This window comes from Rattus rattus, chromosome 1, assembly GCF_011064425.1.
Source record: "Rattus rattus isolate New Zealand chromosome 1, Rrattus_CSIRO_v1, whole genome shotgun sequence".
Classification (NCBI taxonomy): domain Eukaryota; kingdom Metazoa; phylum Chordata; class Mammalia; order Rodentia; family Muridae; genus Rattus; species Rattus rattus.
Window position 1 is genome coordinate 29,239,471 of NC_046154.1, and position 17,990 is coordinate 29,257,460.

The following is a 17,990-nucleotide window of genomic DNA, read 5'->3' on the forward strand; positions in this document are numbered from 1 at the left end:
AATGACTTTGCTGCTCTATTTCCCTGTATCCTGAGTGTCCAGAGTAGTACCAGCACATGCCAAGTGTAGTTGTTTATTTGACAAATACATAAGTCGGGGAGGCAATAGATGATCCTCAATAGAGTCCAGCTCTCTGCATTACCGAGGCTCTAGCCTCAGTATCATAGGGAAGCATCCTTCTGTCTATCTGTCCGTCCTCCTTCCCCATATTAGACCTTCAGGTACTTCACGGTTTACTGCTCTAACTCCCTCAGTGGTCTGCACCTGGTGGCTATCTGGTACTTGTTGGGACTCTGAGAAGGGGCCGTGTGAGTAAATTTCCATGAAAAGAGACCCTGAACAAGTCCTAGGGATCCCAGTCAGCTTAGGCCAAGTGGTGCCAGACAGGAACCCTGTGTAGTCCTTGGCTACCCTGGGACTCGCTCTGTAGACCAGGCTAGCTTCAGATCCTCCTGCCTCTGCCTCCTGAGTGCTGGGATTAAAGGTGTGTGCTACCACTGCCCAGCTGGATCCTATCTTTCTCTCTCTCTTACTCATCCATCTTGTCAGAGCAGAGGGCATGCTCAGCGAACGACTGGTCCAAGTCATTCTACAGGCTCAGCACTGACAGGAAGAGATGACTAATAACACGAGAAGGAGGGATGGAGAACACAGACTGCTTACTATCCCTCACTCATTTATCAAGTGTTTCTTGAGTAGCTACAATGAAACGGGCCGCACTGAGGCCCGGAAGATACAACAGAGAACAAGACAGAGGTGGTTTCTGTCCAGGGGGATCTTCCAGTCCAGTGGGGAAGGCTGATAATAAACCAGAAAAATAAGCAAAGAGCAAGGGGATGACCAGCGTGGTCCACACTCTGGAAAAGGTGACAGAGTGTGCAATGGGCAGGCCACTCTGGATGTTGTGGTCATGGAAACAGGGGTAACCAACAAAATGGGGGCGGCATGTTTTATGAGAGTAGAGAGCTTCAGCAGACACAATGGGGGGACTCTAGCGGCCATCGCAATGTGAGATAAGAGTAGAGACAAACAGCACAAGTGGGAAGCAGAAGAGTTAAAGGAAGAAGTGTCTGTGTCTGAGGACTGGGGGAGCGGGCACACCACCAGCAGACCTGTTCCCAGGGTCGGGGGATAAAAGGGAGGGAGGGCAGAAGAAAAGGAAGGAAGGACCGGAAGAACAGAAGGAAGGAAGAAGAAAGGAAGGAAGGAGGAAAGGAAGAAGGAAGGAAGGAGGAAGGAAGGAAGGAAGGAAGGAGGAAGAAAGGAAGGAAAGGAAGAAGGAAGGAAGGAGGAAGGAAGAAGGAAGGAAGGAGGGAAGGAGGAAGGAAGGAAGGGAAGAAGGAAGGAAGGAAGGAAGGAAGAAGGAAGGAAGGGAAGAAGGAAGGAAGGAAGGAAGAAGGAAGGAGGAGGAAGGAAGGAGGAAGGAAGGAAGGAAGGAAGAGAAGAGAAGGCAGGCAGTCAGCCCTAATACTGCTAGCTAATTCCTATGGTGTCAATGCTTACCTCAGAGTGGATCTCAAGCCACCAGTGTGAGATTCTTAGATGGGCATTGACAGAGACGACCAGGAGCCAGCTCTGTGTCCCTGGCACACCAGAGCCTCGAGTCCTCTCAGATAGGCTTGCTTTCCTGAGAGGGAAACCCAGCCCCACTGGATTTCAGCTCCTCAGCCAGCACTACCAGCAGCTGAGGGTCATTCCTAAGGCTCCCAGGCCCCCATTCCTCGACAGGCAGACCTACTTTGCCACAGTGCCGAGAGTGGCTCCTTCAGCCCCTGGCAGCCGGGATCCGAGTCTAACTTGGGAACTCATCTGATCAAGAGGTAGTTGTTTGGAGAGATGGCTAGTACAACATTCTCCCTCATGGTGGTTCCCAGGGGTTCTCTAAGGCCCTGCAAACCACAATTCTTACATTGTTGGGGACATCCTGGGAAAACCACATTTCTCACATTGCCGGGGACATCCTGGGAACATGGATGAACTCCTCATTGATTTTGGACCCAGGGTCTGAGGAAAACTGATTTTCTCTTCCTTCTATATCCATCTAGGAGACGGTGGAAATTCTTCGCCTTTCTACACAAACACAACAAGGCCTCCTAAAATGCCTATGGCACTGTCAAGGGTAGAGAGACAGACGTTGGGCTGGGTGGACTGGGGAGCGAGACCTGGATAAACTCATCACAATGGATTTAGAAATAGCATTGGGGACATCACGCCTGCCCTTCCTTACTGAGAACAGGAAATTCTATCTGGTGAAGAGGACCCACTGGTGCCAACGTGGCTAGAACCTTGGGACTCACCTCTGAACCTGACCAGTCGGCTCTCAAGTTGTGGAGCATGGTCCTGTCTCCACACCCACTCTTAGTTTGTCCTTCATCCTTCTTTCGAAAGCTCCAGCCTCAGGGCCAGGCCATCCGAGCCCTATGCCCCACCTCCCCCAGCATATATCAAAAGGTTTCTCCCAACCCCCAGGGTTTCTTGAGAGTCTGGAAAGAAGAGCACAAGGCCTTGGGGCAGCATTCAAGGCCTTCCACACCACCCCCACCCTCTAGCCCTCTCTGTCCGTACCTGCATGGTTCAGCGTGACAGTCATCAGCTCCGAGTGGCTATTTACTTTGCAATGGGTCAAAATGAAATGAAGTGGAAAATTCAATTTCTTGCCTGTACTGGTCTCGTCTCATCTCAAGGACTCAATATCCACTTTGGACTGTCAGCTCTAACATTAGGCAGCACAGATGCAGAACTCTCCATCGTTCCAGAAAGTTCCATTGGACAGCATTAAGCATTGTGTAGTGCTTGCCTCCCGGCCCTCAATGTGGCCTCTGTTCAGGGTACTCATATGACTCAGAGGTCACCTGTCCTGAGAGCCCAGCTCCCCAGATCTCCCCTGCTGTGGGACATTCCTCTGTGTAGGGCCCAGCCTTGCACTGTTGTGGCAAATACATTTCCCCCCTTTGAGATAGGGTCTCAGATAGCCCAGGTTAGCCTGAAAATCACTATGGAGCGAAAAATAACAACCTTGGACTTCTAATCCTCCTGAAGGTGTTCATCCCCACACCCAGCCTATGTGGTGCTGGGAATCGAACCCAGAGCTTCAGGCACACTAGGCGAGCATCCCATTAACTAAACCTGATCCCCAAGCTCAACACGCTGTATTCCTACGGTAAGGTTACCCATCAGTGTCCCTTACTAGATCGTGGGCTCTTGAGGGCAGGGACCATGTCCTGGAGCTGTTCTCACCCGTAGTACCCAGGACAGGGCCAGCTTCTGACTTTTGCAAGGGGAACCTGCCCAAAGACCTGGACCTTGGAAGGGTCTGGGCTCCCTGATGCTAGGATGGGAGGAGCCAGCTATGACATTGACAGGAGTTAGAACGACAGAGCAGCCTAGGAGGACCCAGGCAGGCAGTGCTGGGCCCAATATACAGCCCTGGAAACAGCTAGTCCAGGAAACCCAAACCTTGGAGCCCACAGGGTGGGTTCAGGGTGCAGAAGGGAGCTGAGTTTCACTTCCCACTTCTGCGTCTTTTCCAGCCCAGGACCAGAGAGATTTGGGTGAGAAAGTTGGCTCAGTCACCTGCTAGCTTTTGTGTCCCCATGATGTCATCTAACCTCTCTGAGCCTCAGGGCCTTCATCTGCAAAATAGGGGTAAATCCTAGGTCCTATGGAGGGGAACGTGAAGGGAGGTAATAATGGTATGATGTATTTAGACCTCCAGGGCACATAACCTGGCACTCACAGGGTACCTGAGATGCTGTCACTGTGTCCCATCTGAGGCTCCTGTCACTACTTCATGTTCTTGTTCCATGCTGTGTCCAGGCAGCCCCTCCCTGCTTCCTGAGGTGGCAGAAGCAGGAAGGGGTGGGAGGGACCATCTGCTCCAACCCCTGCCATTGCCAGGATGGGAAGCAAATCTAAGGGAAAGACTGACTGGCCCATGGCCACACAGCTTGCCAGGGGAGAGTAAGCCAGAAAACAAGTACTCCTAGTTGAGAGGCCAGTTAGCAAACAGGAAACTGTCAATAAACTCCTAGGTGACAGAACAGCCACAGAGGAAAAACACTGTGAGCACAGCTGCCCCGAGGGGTCGCGAAGATCGAGACAAGGTCTTGGGTGACTCTAAAAAACATGTTTAAGACCCCACGAGCTCTCTGATCCCTTTTTCAACAACAACAAATTACCAGCACCCTCTGGGTATCAGGTTTGTGTGGCCATCCTGATCAGAGAGACATAGTCCCTAACGTCCAATAGTCTGCAGCTAGTTATAGAGGCAAAACCTCAGATGGGTGGGTGCCAGGGTGATCAGGGTTCACATGGGGTCTGCCTGGGATCCAGTGCAGCTGTCACCACTTGGCCATGTTGGTGCCACCTTCCCTCATCTTGGGTCTCTAACCTGTAAAGTGAGTGTGTAACAGCATAGGTCTCAGAGAGGTGCAGGGACATCAAACAGCGAGGTTCCTGATGTGACACGCCGCTCAGGGTGAGCTCGATCTCAGGTGCTACTGTCAAGGCTGTGGAGCCCTGTCCACCAGGCATGACATGGCCGCCATTGTCTCCAAAAGCAGAGTGGCTGTGACTGCCTGCTCAAGTTTGGGAGGCTAGCATTCCCTCGAAGAAGCAGGAGGGAGAGGGCTCAATAGAGGCTCACTGGGAATTCTGGCCACCCAGTACCTCCTGCTTCCCCTGCTGGATTAACCCGGCCAGCCTTGAGAGTATACAGGAGGTGAGAGGCTAACTGAACGGGGAGAGCCACAAACCATTTGTGTGATCTGTCACCTATGCTAGCATGGGCTTTTTCATGATGTGACTCCCAGAGCCACCCATGTCTGTATAAGCAACCTCTCACACATTCTCCTGTAAGGAACCCCAGTAGACTGGCTGGTTCACCAAGCTGGACCTGGGCGCAGTCATTTCTCTGGTTTGCCATTGCCCTCTCTGTCCAGAATCACCAGGAAAATCATGTGAAAAGCCACCCCAAGACAGAGAGAAACAGGACCTTGGAACACAGAGAACACTGGGGTCTGACTTCATTTCTGATGGAAGGGCACAGAAGGCAGGTGACAGGGCTCCTCTGGACACTCTTAAGTGGTAAGGACTGGTCAGGCAGGAAGTGGCCGGAGTCAGGCAGGTGACAAGTGGGTAGAGTCAGAAACTGGAAAGGCTGGCTCAGGCTAGCTGGGCTGGAGTGGAGGCCTTGGATGTCAGTTGGGGGAAGTTAGACTCCTCAGGGGCCATCAGAGCTGGGTCATGGCAGGAGAGTGAATGCAGGGGCACCTTATAGGACCACATGTGCACCTTATAGGACCACATGTGCACACGGCTGTACAGTTCTACCAGCTGTAAGGCCCTAGGGCTCTCCATCAATTCGGAAGGATCAGTACAGAGGCAGTGATTATGGAGGCCCAGACACCCCTGCTACGAGGTTGTCTCTCTTCCTGAGATGCTACAGACGCCATCTTGACTCGGGCCTCAGGGATCCTTCTCATGGCCATGGATTCTAACCTCCAGAATCCTGGCACTGCTTGCTTCTTTTCCTACCCGGGGTGGACTTGTTTCCTTCCTTCTGCCTTCTTCCCAGTCTCTCACCTGGGTGCTCCAGGTGCTCCTGGCAGACACGAGTGCTCCCCTGGCATGGCTGCTTTTGAAGCCAAGCCCTCACAGTCCCTGGCACTACAGCTGCTTCCCCGTGCTGGGGCCTCCCACAGATGGCCATGCACACAGCTCCAGGTATGTAATTGACAGGTCACACCGGTTTGCTCACACCTGTCCCTGGTTCCTCGGCACCTTCAGGATCAACGTCTAATCCCTGAAGCCTGTCCACCCTCCTGCCACATCCATACCCAGGGCCCATCTTAAGCAAGTCAGGCCGCTTTCCCGTCTTTATGCCCGTCCCCAACAACTGCTCATCTGAATGTGTGCCCAGACATCTGTGCCCCTGGTCATATTCACGACCAGAATTCAAGGTCCAATTGACTTACAAGTCACCTAAGAACAGATTCTGTGCCTCAGTTTCCTCATTTGTAAAATGGGTTAATGGCTGTATTAAGAGAGAAGAAAAGGAGAAAAGGAGAGAGAGAGAGGGAGAGAGAGAGAGAGAGAGAGAGAGAGAGAGAGAATGAGAGAGAATATATATGAATGTCTGGTCCCTTCACAGTGCACCAGGCCCCGTGTAGTGGCTGTGTATTTGTTCCTTTCCTCTGCTCACGCCCTCTCTTGTCCTGGCCTGGATTACTTTAGCAAGTTGGGTAGACCTTGGAAACAGCTACTTATCCACGAGGGTGGCCTTACTCCCAGGGAGGGTCAGGATTGAAGAGTTATGTCCTGAGTTCAACACAGGACCAACCTTCAACAGGGACATAGGTACGAGGCCAGGACAAAACATTAAAGTCAACCTTGAATCCAAGTTTGATCCCACCTCCAAATCCTCCATGCCCACCCTGCGTCTGGCAGAACTCAGGGTGAGGTGGTCAGCCAGGCTATGACTTGGACCGACTGAGTACAGAGCTCTGCCGAACCTGGTTTCCTATGTAAAGTGGGGAGAGCGGTCCAGAGTGTCTGAAACTCTAATGCTTTTGGTTGCTTCTGGAGGCAAAATGGTGAGGGCCGATGATGAAGCGGCTGGCGCCCCGGGCTCTTCCCTGTTTGTAGGAAGGACTCAGGCAAGTTCCCAGGCTCTCGGCCTCAGGGAGTGTCTGAATCGTGCAGCTGTTCCTTAACCCTCTCAGGATGTAGGGACTGGAAAGGCTGTCTCAAGGGACTGTGCCCATCACACAGTACCAGGTAATTCACTCTGCTACTCAGAGGTGGCAATTTGTCACCGTTGGCCTTGTCATCAGATTGCTCTGTTCCAGAAAATGACATTTTTGGGCCCTCGACTTCAACACCGGCCTCCCAGCTCTCTCCTCCACTGTGACCTGTGCTCTGTGCCTCTGGGTGAGGCACTCCCGGCTGCTCAGATGCCTTCGAGGAGACGTATGCAGATGCCAGTCTCACTCACACTCTTACAGGCTGCTACGTGCACAGAACCCCTAAGGAAACATGACTGCAGAGTGCCATTTCCCCAGGACAGAGACATCCATCTGTCTGTCTGACCAGAAGAAGGCTCAGAAAAGCCCATGCCTTTCACCCTGCAGGAAAAGTTGGAGCCAAGATTTGAGCCCTACCATCCCCAACCCTACTCTTCCCTCCTGGGGCTGATTCCAGGGCTCTCATCCCTGTGCCCAGCCTGTCAGGCTCCCATCCAAGGCCCAGCCCTGATGCCTTTGTTGGCACTGAGGCTCGCCTTAGGAAAAGCTCCAGTGATCACATGAGGCCTTGAAAGGGAGGCTCGGATGAATCGGATCCTCTCTCTGGGGGTCAGGAACTTGAGATGGCTAGGGAGCCGGATGCTCTGCTTGATCAGAGTGACATCCCAGCCACCTGCCCCTGCGGCTGCGTCAGCTGGAACCAACAGACACTGCCCCTAGTCTGGTTGGGCTAAGTGCTCTTGACACAAAAAAAAAAAACAAAAAACAGGCGGGACGGGTAGGAGACAATTCTGGATGATAAAGGGGAGGCCAGGGAATGGCCTTCAGGGGCACCAGAGAAGCTGTCTAGGGCCCAAGTTGGACTGGTCCCAAGTCCTGACCCTGACACTCACTACCACTTAGTTTTGTGTGTCTGCCTCCATTTACAAGAGAATAAATCTCGACATCCTCACAGCAGGTGCTGTAAAGATTATGCGAGGACAGCTGGGCAGCCCTTGGCTCGGGAACCCCAAACTCTTTGGAGATGGGCTCCTCCCTTCTCTTTGCTCTGTGGTCCAGGTGCTCAGCAGTAGTTTGGGGGGAGGGGGCATGCATACACGTGTGCACACACACACACACAGAGACACACAGACACAGACACACACAGACAGACAGACAGACAGACAGACAGACACACACACACACACACGAGGTTTCTACACAACTACACGGTAATTCTAGTCACGCTTAGCCACAGGTAGGATGAGGGGTACTTGGCTTTTTATGTCATATTGTCCCACTTTCTATGTAAACACAGTCACTAGAATAAACACAGATGTCTAAGAGTTACGGTTGCCAGCCACCCGTTCTAGGCGCTTTGGATCAGAAACTATTAACCCTTACATCACCTTTCCTGGGGACGTAACTGGTGGCACGGGGAGACTCAGACAACTGAGGTGACTTGACTGAACTCACGCAGCACACCAGGCGGGGCACCTACCCACTGCCCTCCAGCATCTAGGGCACAGAGCAGTTCTGCACAGCAGGTCAAGGGGCCAGAAGCTCAGAGGTAGCAAGTCACTTTCCTAAGGTCACACAGCCAGCAGATGGCAGGGCCAGGGTGGAGCAGCCTGCTGATAAGGACAAAGCTACTAATCCTTGCACTCTGTAGCCTCAAGCTTTAGAATAAAGGTAAAAGCAGCGGGCCTAATTCTGGGTTGGGGGCCTGGAGTCCCCAGTTGTGTGTGAGCCTGGCCTCCTCTGCCTTCAAGGCCTTGGGCAAGTCCCCTCCCCCACCAGTTCTCCATCTGTCAAGTGAGCTCTGCACCAGATGATCTCCAAGGCTTTCCCAGCTTCACTGTCATTCCCCAGGATAGGGGCCCGGCACAGGCTCCAGCAGCCGCTAGCTGCTTGGGGAGCAGACCTTGAGGACGGAGCTTGCCCCATTCCCAGCAGCTAATGACTCCGCTTTCCCAGGAGGCAGGAGAGGCAGGTAGGGGTGGAACTTGGCCTGAACCCAACCTTTCAACAAAGCCTCCCCAAGGGGAGGCAAGTTTCTCTGCCAGCATCTGCTGGAGTTTAAAGGGGGACATCATGGCAAGTCTCTTCCTCAGGTGAGAGAGGGAGAGCTCGCCAGCAGGGCACACGAGTTCTCCAGAGATCTCAGGAGAAGCAAGGACTGGGACGTGAGCTGCTGCTGCTGCTCCCATCCTAGCTGACACTTCAAATAGTTCTTTCTGGGTCAGCCTCATCAACGCCCAGGCAGGAAGATAGTAGGTATTTAAATTCCTGATTAAGTCTCTTGAGGGACGGAGGACTCACAGGCTAGCGACTCTAGTTCCATTTCTTTTAAAAGATAAAAACTTCCACTTCTGAATCCTTCAGTTGAGGTGAACTTAGACCAAGCTCGTTCGTTCGTTCATTCATTCATTCATTCAATTTTACTGATAGGACCTGTGGGCTGAGCCTGAGCCAGGTTTGGGAGTGATAACAATGCCAAGGAAAGAGCTGGTGCTGCCTCGAGGGCTTCTCTACCAGGGGGATCCCAAACCCCGGGAAGAGAACGGCTGGGTTGAAATAGGTCAGCTTGAGAAAAGGATTCAAAGAAACTTGAGAATCGTTCAATAGACTTCAGTGGATGTCTTTCCATCAAGCTTTCTCCAAGGGAGAACGTGTAACTGAGAATTCTCTAATGGGGAGAATATGGAAGATACACTGTATTCTCCAAATCAAGTTGATCCTGGAATGCTTCCCACACTCGAAAAGAGTCTGACGTCCAGGGCTGCCACAGGTGTATCCTCGGCAGCTGAGAGCGCTCCCTCCTGCAGAGGACCTGGGTTTGGTTCCCGGCACCCACGCTGGTGACTCACAACCATGTGTAACTCCAGCCCCACAGGACCTGACACCTTCTTCTGGCCTCTTGGGTACCACACACGCACATGGTGTATATACACACAGGTGGGCAAGATGCTTGCATACAGACAATAAAATAATGGATTATTGATACCAATACTATCTTTTTAATAGAAGACATCCAGGAAAATGTAGTTCTCAGCATGTGCATCTACCTATATTTCTCTCTATATATACATTTCTTTCTATAAAACACACACACACACACACACACACACACACACACACACACGTATGCACCAATGGAGCTTGAGGAAGACTTTTAAGGGGAAATGTTTGAGTGGGGCCTTGGAGTATTAAAGACACTGACCAGGGTCTTTCCCTCTTGTCAATAACAATGGAAAGGTTTTGGGGAGACTAGTTGCAATTAAAGGCTGTGTTTAGTTGGGTACTCAAAGATTGTATAGAAGACAAGAGGGGTCATCAAGAGGCGTTAGGGACGCCTAGAGACCTGTCTTCACCTTCTCCAACCACCTCTGACTCTAATTCTCCAAATCTCGAATCTTTAATTCCTGGTTCCACTCTCAATTGGCCCCTACCCTGTTTCCTGTTTAAATCCGGGAAAAGATTCTTGCCATTATTGAACTTGATGCCAACCTTAGACCCTCACACACCTCGATCTAATCTTGGCACCCTAACCTGCCATCTGAACAATTTGTACGTCTTAAGCTTAACCCTCACTTGCACGGTACAACCGAGGCCCTGCCCTTACTCGACATCTCTATGAACACCTGGAGCAGCAAGCCGCTTCCCACAATGCCCCAAACATGCCAGAATTCTGTGGTTCCATTTAGAGCAGCTTACCTCTCCCACACACCCGACTCTGACTCCCAGGTTAGTTGTGATGGTGGTCCTGTCCTTGCCCAGAAGACCAGAAGGAGCTGATGTCTCCCATTCCGCCTCAGCCTCAGCCAGCATCTGGTCCAGCTGTGGCTCCCTCTCTCCATTGGCCCATCCCACCTCGACCTGTCTGTCTCCCACCCAGATCTCTCTCAAGCCCATTTGACACAGAGATACCCAAGGGCCCCGCCCCTGCCCCGCCCCTCACCGGAGCCCTGCCCCTTTAGCTTTAAGTCTGCCTGCGTCCCTTGCCCCTATTGGAACCCTGACCCCACCTACGCCCCCGCCTGTCCGCCTCGCACCTGCAGCTCCTCGAAGGCATCGTCGATGCCAGTGACCTGGTGTTGCTCGTGCAGCGCGGGCTCGTCACAGAAGAAGCAGAGGAGCGCGCGGTCCGTGAGGCAGAAGAGCTTGACCTTGTCGTGAGCCTGGCAGGGTCGCGCGGCTCGGCGCGCGTTGAGGATGGCGTCCAGCGGGAAGGCGCTGTAGCGCTCCACGATGTTGGCCAGCTTGAGGCTGGGCGCGAGCGCGGGCTCGGCGAACGTGCGCCGGCACTCCGGGCAGTCGCGGGCGCCCTGAGCCTCCTGCCGCACCCAGTGCTCGGTGATGCAGCGGCGGCAGAAGTAGTGCTCGCAGCCCAGGCTCACCGGGTCCTGGTAGATGCTCAGGCAGATGGAGCACAGCAGCTCGTCCTTGAGGCTGCACGCCATGGCGCCGGGGGCGGTGCGGAGCGGAGCCCGGGAGGCCGGCGGCCGGCGCGGCGCGATTGGGGGCGGTACCCGGGGGCCAGGCCCACGGGGGCACGGGCGACAGGCACCGGGGAGCGCGAGGGGAGCTATCTGCGACGCCGGAGGCGCGAGGGTTCGGTGCCGAGTGGGTGCCACCCGGGATGCGAGCACCGGAGCTCGGTTTCGAGGTCCTAGGTGGCCACCAGCGATGAGCGCTGGAGGAGAGAGGCCGAGGGCGTCCCAAGGAAGGGGCTCCAGGCGAGGAGGATCTAGAGGACCAGACAGTCCCCAGGGATAGATGCTGCGAGGAGGAGATCCCGAAGTGGGGCGGAGGCCACAGTGGGGCTGGAATCCCGGGACCCGGACAGCTTTGGGAGGGGGTCGAGCTGGGGATGGGGAATTCTGCGGGACAGAGCAGCCAGACCGAGCCGCACCGCGGCTTTGCCCGGCAGAGCAGAGGAGGGGTGCCGGCCCGCTCAGCTGCCCGACCCTGGCCGCAGATCCCGGCCCCGCGCGGCCCCTTACCCGCACCAGCTCAGCGGCCACCGCTTCGGTCCAGCACAGCCTCTCAACCCGGAACCAGCCGAGCCGAACTGCCCGGCGCCCGGGCTCCCTCTCCGCCCCCGCGGGCGGGACCCGAGCCGCTCCGCCCCCGCGGCGGGCGGGGGGAGAGGAGGGGCCTCCAGACCCCGCCTCGCCGCCACTGTGCTCCTGACCCCCAGGGACGTGAAAAACAGCTGTTTCTTCTGGATCTGCACAGCTGTCAGGGTTGCTTAGGGTCCTGGCGGCAGGGGGCGAGAGGACAGCTAATGCAGAAAAAGTGAGAGGACGGCGCCTAAGTAAGAAGCCTCTCTCTGGATGATCAATTTGAAGAACTAAGGGAAATAATAGCTGTGTACTAAGACAAGACGATGCTGTGTAGTCTGCATAGAATATAAGGTCTGCATGGATTGTAGTGATACAATTAGAGACGTGCCCTACTGTTGGCTTAGGCTAAATTCGAAGCCGCACACTCCTAAACCTTTTATTTCCTCTTCGCTTTCTAAGGAGAAAAGCTTCTTAGTAGAAGATTGTGGAGAACTAATGCCTGGCCTCAAGGGTTCTTGCCATTCATCAAATGTTTCTGCATTGCTGCGTATCTGTGAGTGTGTGTGTGTGTGTGTGTGTGTGTGTGTGTGTGTGTGTGTGTGTGTAAGGTGGGGTAAGAAAAAAGTATAATGGTAGACCTTGTTATCTGTGCCAGATGGAGAAGAAAGGGATTTCTAAGAAGGTGTGTGTGTGTAGAAGAGGAAAGGGATTTCTAAGAAGTGGTGAGAGAGAGAACAGAGTCTTGAAAGGGAGAAACATGGGGACCTGCAAGCCGCTCTGTACCGTTGGAGGTGGGATAAGGAAGAAGTTTGGGGAAGGTGAAGGCATGGACATCGTAGAGAAGAATTTCTTGAAGGTGTTGGGCTTTCAAGCAGACAAATGTTTTGGTTCCGGTTTCCTGGCGTGCAGGATGCTCACTACATCACCAGTACAGTGGAGGATGGGGACCCTTTGCATGCAGTGCTGGGCACAGGTGAGCAAAGCAGAGGCTTGTGGGAGGAAGGAAAGGCTGGCCCAGAGAGGCAGTTGCTGTCTTAGTACCTGCAAGAGGTCAGCTTGGAGCATGACTGTTAGTCAGGATAAGACCATCAGATTAAAAAAAAAAAATAGACACTATGAAAATCAGTGGTGGATAAGAGGGGATGACGGAAAGGAAGTATTGAGAGCATGTTGAGTAACTCCCCGTGGTGATATGAACAAAGGTGTATTCATCCAGACAGGGCACCTCAGGCATAGTGAACCAGTCGGCTTATTGGGGTTACTTAAAGGAGCATGGGTGACTCAAAGGATCCCACCCCAGCATGGCTGACAGATCACCAAAGTCATGTCCGTGGGATTCCCTGCACCTCTTGCAGGCAGCTGCATGCCTGACAGTCTTTATCAATTGCTTTAAGGCTTGTATACCCTTGGGGTGGGGCTCAGTGAGTCTTGTAACTGCCTGAGGGTCTTGAGCCTTTTTGCTTCCTCTTGGAGTCTCAGGAGCTTTCCTTCCAGAACACTTGTTTCATCCATTGGAAATGACTCTGCATGAGGGTGGCTCCTGTCTTCACCGGAGTTAAACTTTATTGAAGTACAATTTAAGAAAACCGCATTTCCTTCTGCGCGTATGCCTCCCATCACCCTCACCTGGCTCCTCTTTCACCATCACAGGAGACAGGCTGGCCGCTCCTGCGACAGCTATCCCTTACATCCAGAGCCTGGATGCTGTTCAAGTGACTCTCTTCCCAATACAATCACAGGAAGGCAGACCCCACCCAGCTCCGGGAGAGAATCGTATTTCATCCAAATCATGATGGTTACATCCCTCTTGTTGGTAATGGGTTGGTGGTGTCTGACTTGGAAAAACCCAGAGAAAAAGACAAAGGAGAGCGGAGAATTCTGGAAGTACGCTTTGGCATTGGGAGTAGCCATGCTGTGCTTAGTCTGAGCAGCCGGTCCCGAGGGGAAGAGGAAACTAACTTTGGTTCAGAGCCTGGACTTTTGGATACATAAGATGGTCGATCTGATTGCTTAAGCAAGTTTCATAGTGGCAGACTGTCACTTGGAAACCTAAAGAATCTTAACTGATACGTTAACACATATTCCATATATATATATTTTTTTTCCCCAAACAGAGCAGAGTCTAAATTATTGAAGCAACTAGAGAGAAATGAAAAAATAACCATAGAAATGGCTTGGTGATGAATCAAACAGGCTTTGATACTCAGCGTGTATTTTGATAGAGCCAGGCCTTTTTCTAGGGCCTGAAATGCTCTGTGCAGTTGGCAGACTCGCACACAGGAAGAACGAGAAGACATTCTTAGGCTTACGCAACGCATTATTGAATGTGAGACCCAAAGCCGTCTTAGCCAGTTTAGACCACGATCCTCTGGTCTAAACTGGCTAAGGAAGGTACCGGAGTACAGAAAGTGGAGACGGAGCAGAGTCGCCAAGCTGTCCGTCCAAAGCCTCCTTCCTGTTTGCGGATGATAATAAAGAAGCAACTGGAAGTGCAGCCGCTGCTAGAAACCAGGCTTTCTCTCACAGCACGGTGTGGCTTTGGTAACCAAGCTCTTCCCAGTGGATGGTGAGGAGAAACAGACTTTAGGGCAATGAGTTTTTGCTCTACTGTGAGCTGTGTGCCCTTGAGTTGGAACAGAGATATATACGCCAGGGATTTGGCTTCAGTAATAAGGGGCTAACAGAGCAAACATTTGGAAGGAACCTGAGCTTCTGAATGACTGTGTGGAGTGGGACTGCCCCCCCCATGGATGCGAATGAACTGCCCCCCGCCCACGTGGATGTGAATGAACTGCTCCCCCCATGTATGTGAATGAACTGCCCCCACCCCCCACGTGGATGTGGATGAACTGCCCATCAACATGGATGTGAATGAACTGCCGCCCCCACATGGATTTGAATGAACTGCCCCCCCCCATGTGGATGTGGATGAACTGCCCCCACCCCCCATGTGGATGTGGATGAACTGCCCCCACCCCCCACGTGGATGTGGATGAACTGCCCCCGGCCCCCAAGGGGATGTGGATGAACTGCCCATCAACATGGATGTGAATGAAAGGGCGGAGCTAAGACAGAGATCCTGATTACTGTGTCATCCACTTGTTGCTAAGAAACACTTACTACTCTAAGAAATAGCATCAGGAGTTTTAGGAGGGGAAAAAGGAGCTCTCTGAGAAATACTGTTCAGTGAAAAGAATTATACACTGACACCTAGACGTGGGCACACGGGGAATTCTACACTGATTACTTCCGACTGAAAGTTCTGCAGAGCCACAGCAGCAATTCTGAGTGTGTTCAGCTGCGCGCTGGAATTCTGAGGGATTTTCGCTTTCGTCCTCTTTAACTCTCCTTTCTTTATAATCAGAAAACTGGAGGTTTAGTTGGGCCTTGTTACTGGTGGATTTCATATTGGCAAATTCACTTATTCTTAAAATCTGTGACCTGGAAACTGAGACTCGAGGTAGCGACTATAGGTCAAAGATAGCTGGGGAAAAAAAATCGCCAGTGCTAAACATGAACAGACTTTTAAATCATCACTTCCCCCCAAGAATGCTATAAAAAACTATGTACGTAGCATCTTCCTATGTGGGGTGCTACAAGCAATCTATTGATTTAAATCTATGGATAGGAGTGTATAGGTTATATACAGTACAGCGCCATTTCACATGGATGTGAGCATCCATGGTATTGGTTAGCGTGAGAGTCCTCCAGGATCTTGAAGGACCGCTGGATATTTTTAAATAAAGTGTCTTTAAGCAAAAACACGCATAGAATGAAGTTATATATTGATCGGTGGCTGAAAATATGCTCAGGGACTTGCTGGAACCTGACCCTGCGTTTCCTCTCAGGGCAATGATTCAGGATTTGCAAAGTCCGTTCTTGCAGTGACTCTATAGACCGCAACGCCACAAATAGTGGGAGGCGGTTGTGTTTAAAGTGGTTTTGTGTAACAGCACCTCCTAATGCACGGTACCAACACCCACGCCCCTTTCCATCTAGGGAATGCTGGCTCAGGTGTTATAGGCAGGGGACGAGGAGGGAGAAGGTCTGAGGGACCCTCTTGGGCCTCGCACTGATCTAGATGCCTCCCGCCATTATCTTATGAAAACCTCACAGCAGCCCTCTCGAGCTGACATTACTTTTCTGTGATTACAGAACTGGAAACTGCTCAGAGGTGCGAAACGGCCTGTGTGAAGCTAAATCCAGCAGGCGACGACGGAAGAAACTTCCTTACCCCAAGCTGCTGGAGCGAGGTCCACCAAGTCCCCTGTCTGGTCTGCCTATCCACTTGATTTGCAAGACTCCAGTTCCTAGGCCTTCCTTATAGGCTAATTCTCAAGTGGGCCTTCCATTCCATCCTCCCCATCACCCAAAGCCTCGCCCTGACTTTTCTGACTCCAAGAGACACCTGGTTGCTTCTCAGTGAGGGTTCTTGCCTCCTACTGTAAGAGCCCCTGCATGGGACTTCTCCATTTCCGACCCCTCAGATCCGCCAAGGTCTCTATAGAAACACTGTCAGTGCTGGGCGGTGTGGAATTAGCCTACTGATAAAGTCAACACACTCCTGCCTTTATTCACCCTCCTCCCCCCAGCCTCTGAGGGTGAAGCTGGCTTGAGGTTCAAAAGGAGTTCCTCCACTTAGGTCATGGTCTGATCCCCTCAGGGCACCTCTGGGATCTGACTCTTTCAATTATCCCTTTCTTGACTCCATTTCTGCCTCCTTCCCTGCTATTGGCTACTTTTCTTCAGCCTATAAACATGCTCAAGTTTCTCCCAAAAGGACATTCCACAGTTCCTACACCATGCTCCCTCCCCATCCCCCAGTCGGCTGCCACCCCTAGGCTGGTCTTCCTCCAGCCCAGATTCTTGAAAGAATCATCTGTGCTTCCTCCCCTGCCATGTGCCGGCCTGCGACTCCACTGAATTCACTAATAATCGCCTAATTGCCAATTAAAAATAGCTTCTGATGTGCCGGAGCTGCTCATGAAAACAAGCCAAGGGTAAAGCTGAGGAAATGTAAAACATTCATGACTCCAACTATCAGAAGGATTAATACTTCTATAGTAATACATCCTTCATCACACGAAATACACACACCACATATGCGTAAACCATACACACTCACACCACACATACACACACACCATACACATATACTCCCCCACACACCATACATACCAAACACACACTATACATACACACATAAACCACACACACACCATACACACCACATGCACACATAACACACACATACTCCCATACACACCATACAACCAAACACACAGCACACATACACACATACATTACACATACATACACCACACCCACACATATCATACACACCAAGCACACACCACACATATACACACACCATACATACATACTCCCCCACATACCATACATACCACACAGACATATATCACACACAAACATACTCCCATTACATCATACACACAAAACATACTTCACACATACACATATTCACTACAGACACGTACACCACACCCACACACATCATACATACCAAGCACACACCACACATATATCACACATACCAGGAGACAATGCACACATGCAACACACACACATATACATACATGCACACATCACACACATACAACATACATATCTCCACATACAACATATATATCATACCACACAAATACCTCACACAAACACATCACACACATACCATACCACACACACATCACACACACATAAATCATACACACATACACATGCCACACACACATCACATATCACATACACACATACCCCTCCCCACACCATAAACATTAAACACACATAGTCATCACACACTACACATACATCACACACTACCAGGAGAGGTTACACACACATACACCATGCCACATACATACACACACGCATCACACCAACATACTAGGAGAGGGTATACACACATGCGTGCCTATGTACAAATAGACAAATAGACACACACACATGCACACATATCACACACACTACACCACACACACGCACTACACACATATCACACACAACAGAAAGAGATCTTTAAAAATAGCAGCGTATTCTCTCTCTAAACCAGTGTGCCTTAGTGTGGTTTCTTGGAAGAGCTGAGCTTGAGAGAAAGGCTCCCGTAAATATAGTTTGTTTGGGGCATGCAAATAACAGGACTGGGGAAGTGGGAATCAAGGTGTGCAGGGGCACGTTTTTA

At 51.7% G+C, this 17,990-nt stretch overlaps 2 protein-coding genes across 2 annotated transcripts in view; one reads left to right on the forward strand and one right to left on the reverse strand.

The window, feature by feature from the left end:
* Trim62 (tripartite motif containing 62) overlaps positions 1-11,810 on the reverse strand; it is a 28,490-nt gene extending 16,680 nt beyond the window's left edge. The window contains 1 exon segment of the mRNA XM_032897436.1: positions 10,778-11,810. Within this exon segment, the coding sequence (XP_032753327.1) occupies positions 10,778-11,185 (408 nt within the window). The 5' untranslated portion in view covers positions 11,186-11,810.
* Positions 11,184-11,918, forward strand: LOC116898121 (putative uncharacterized protein encoded by MAPKAPK5-AS1). The gene is made up of 2 exons (XM_032899719.1): positions 11,184-11,391; positions 11,704-11,918. The coding sequence occupies exons 1-2, from the start codon at positions 11,184-11,186 to the stop codon at positions 11,916-11,918; spliced, it is 423 nt and encodes a 140-aa protein (XP_032755610.1).
* Positions 11,919-17,990: the final 6,072 nt, after the last annotated feature.

Coding starts and splice junctions, on each gene's coding strand:
- LOC116898121 (XM_032899719.1), top strand. CDS start 11,184: ATGGCGCCGGGGGCGGTGCGGAGCGGAGCCCGGGAGGCCGGCGGCCGG. Junction 11,392..11,703: donor CACCGGAGCTCGGTTTCGAG/GTCCTAGGTGGC, acceptor CCCTGGCCGCAG/ATCCCGGCCCCGCGCGGCCC.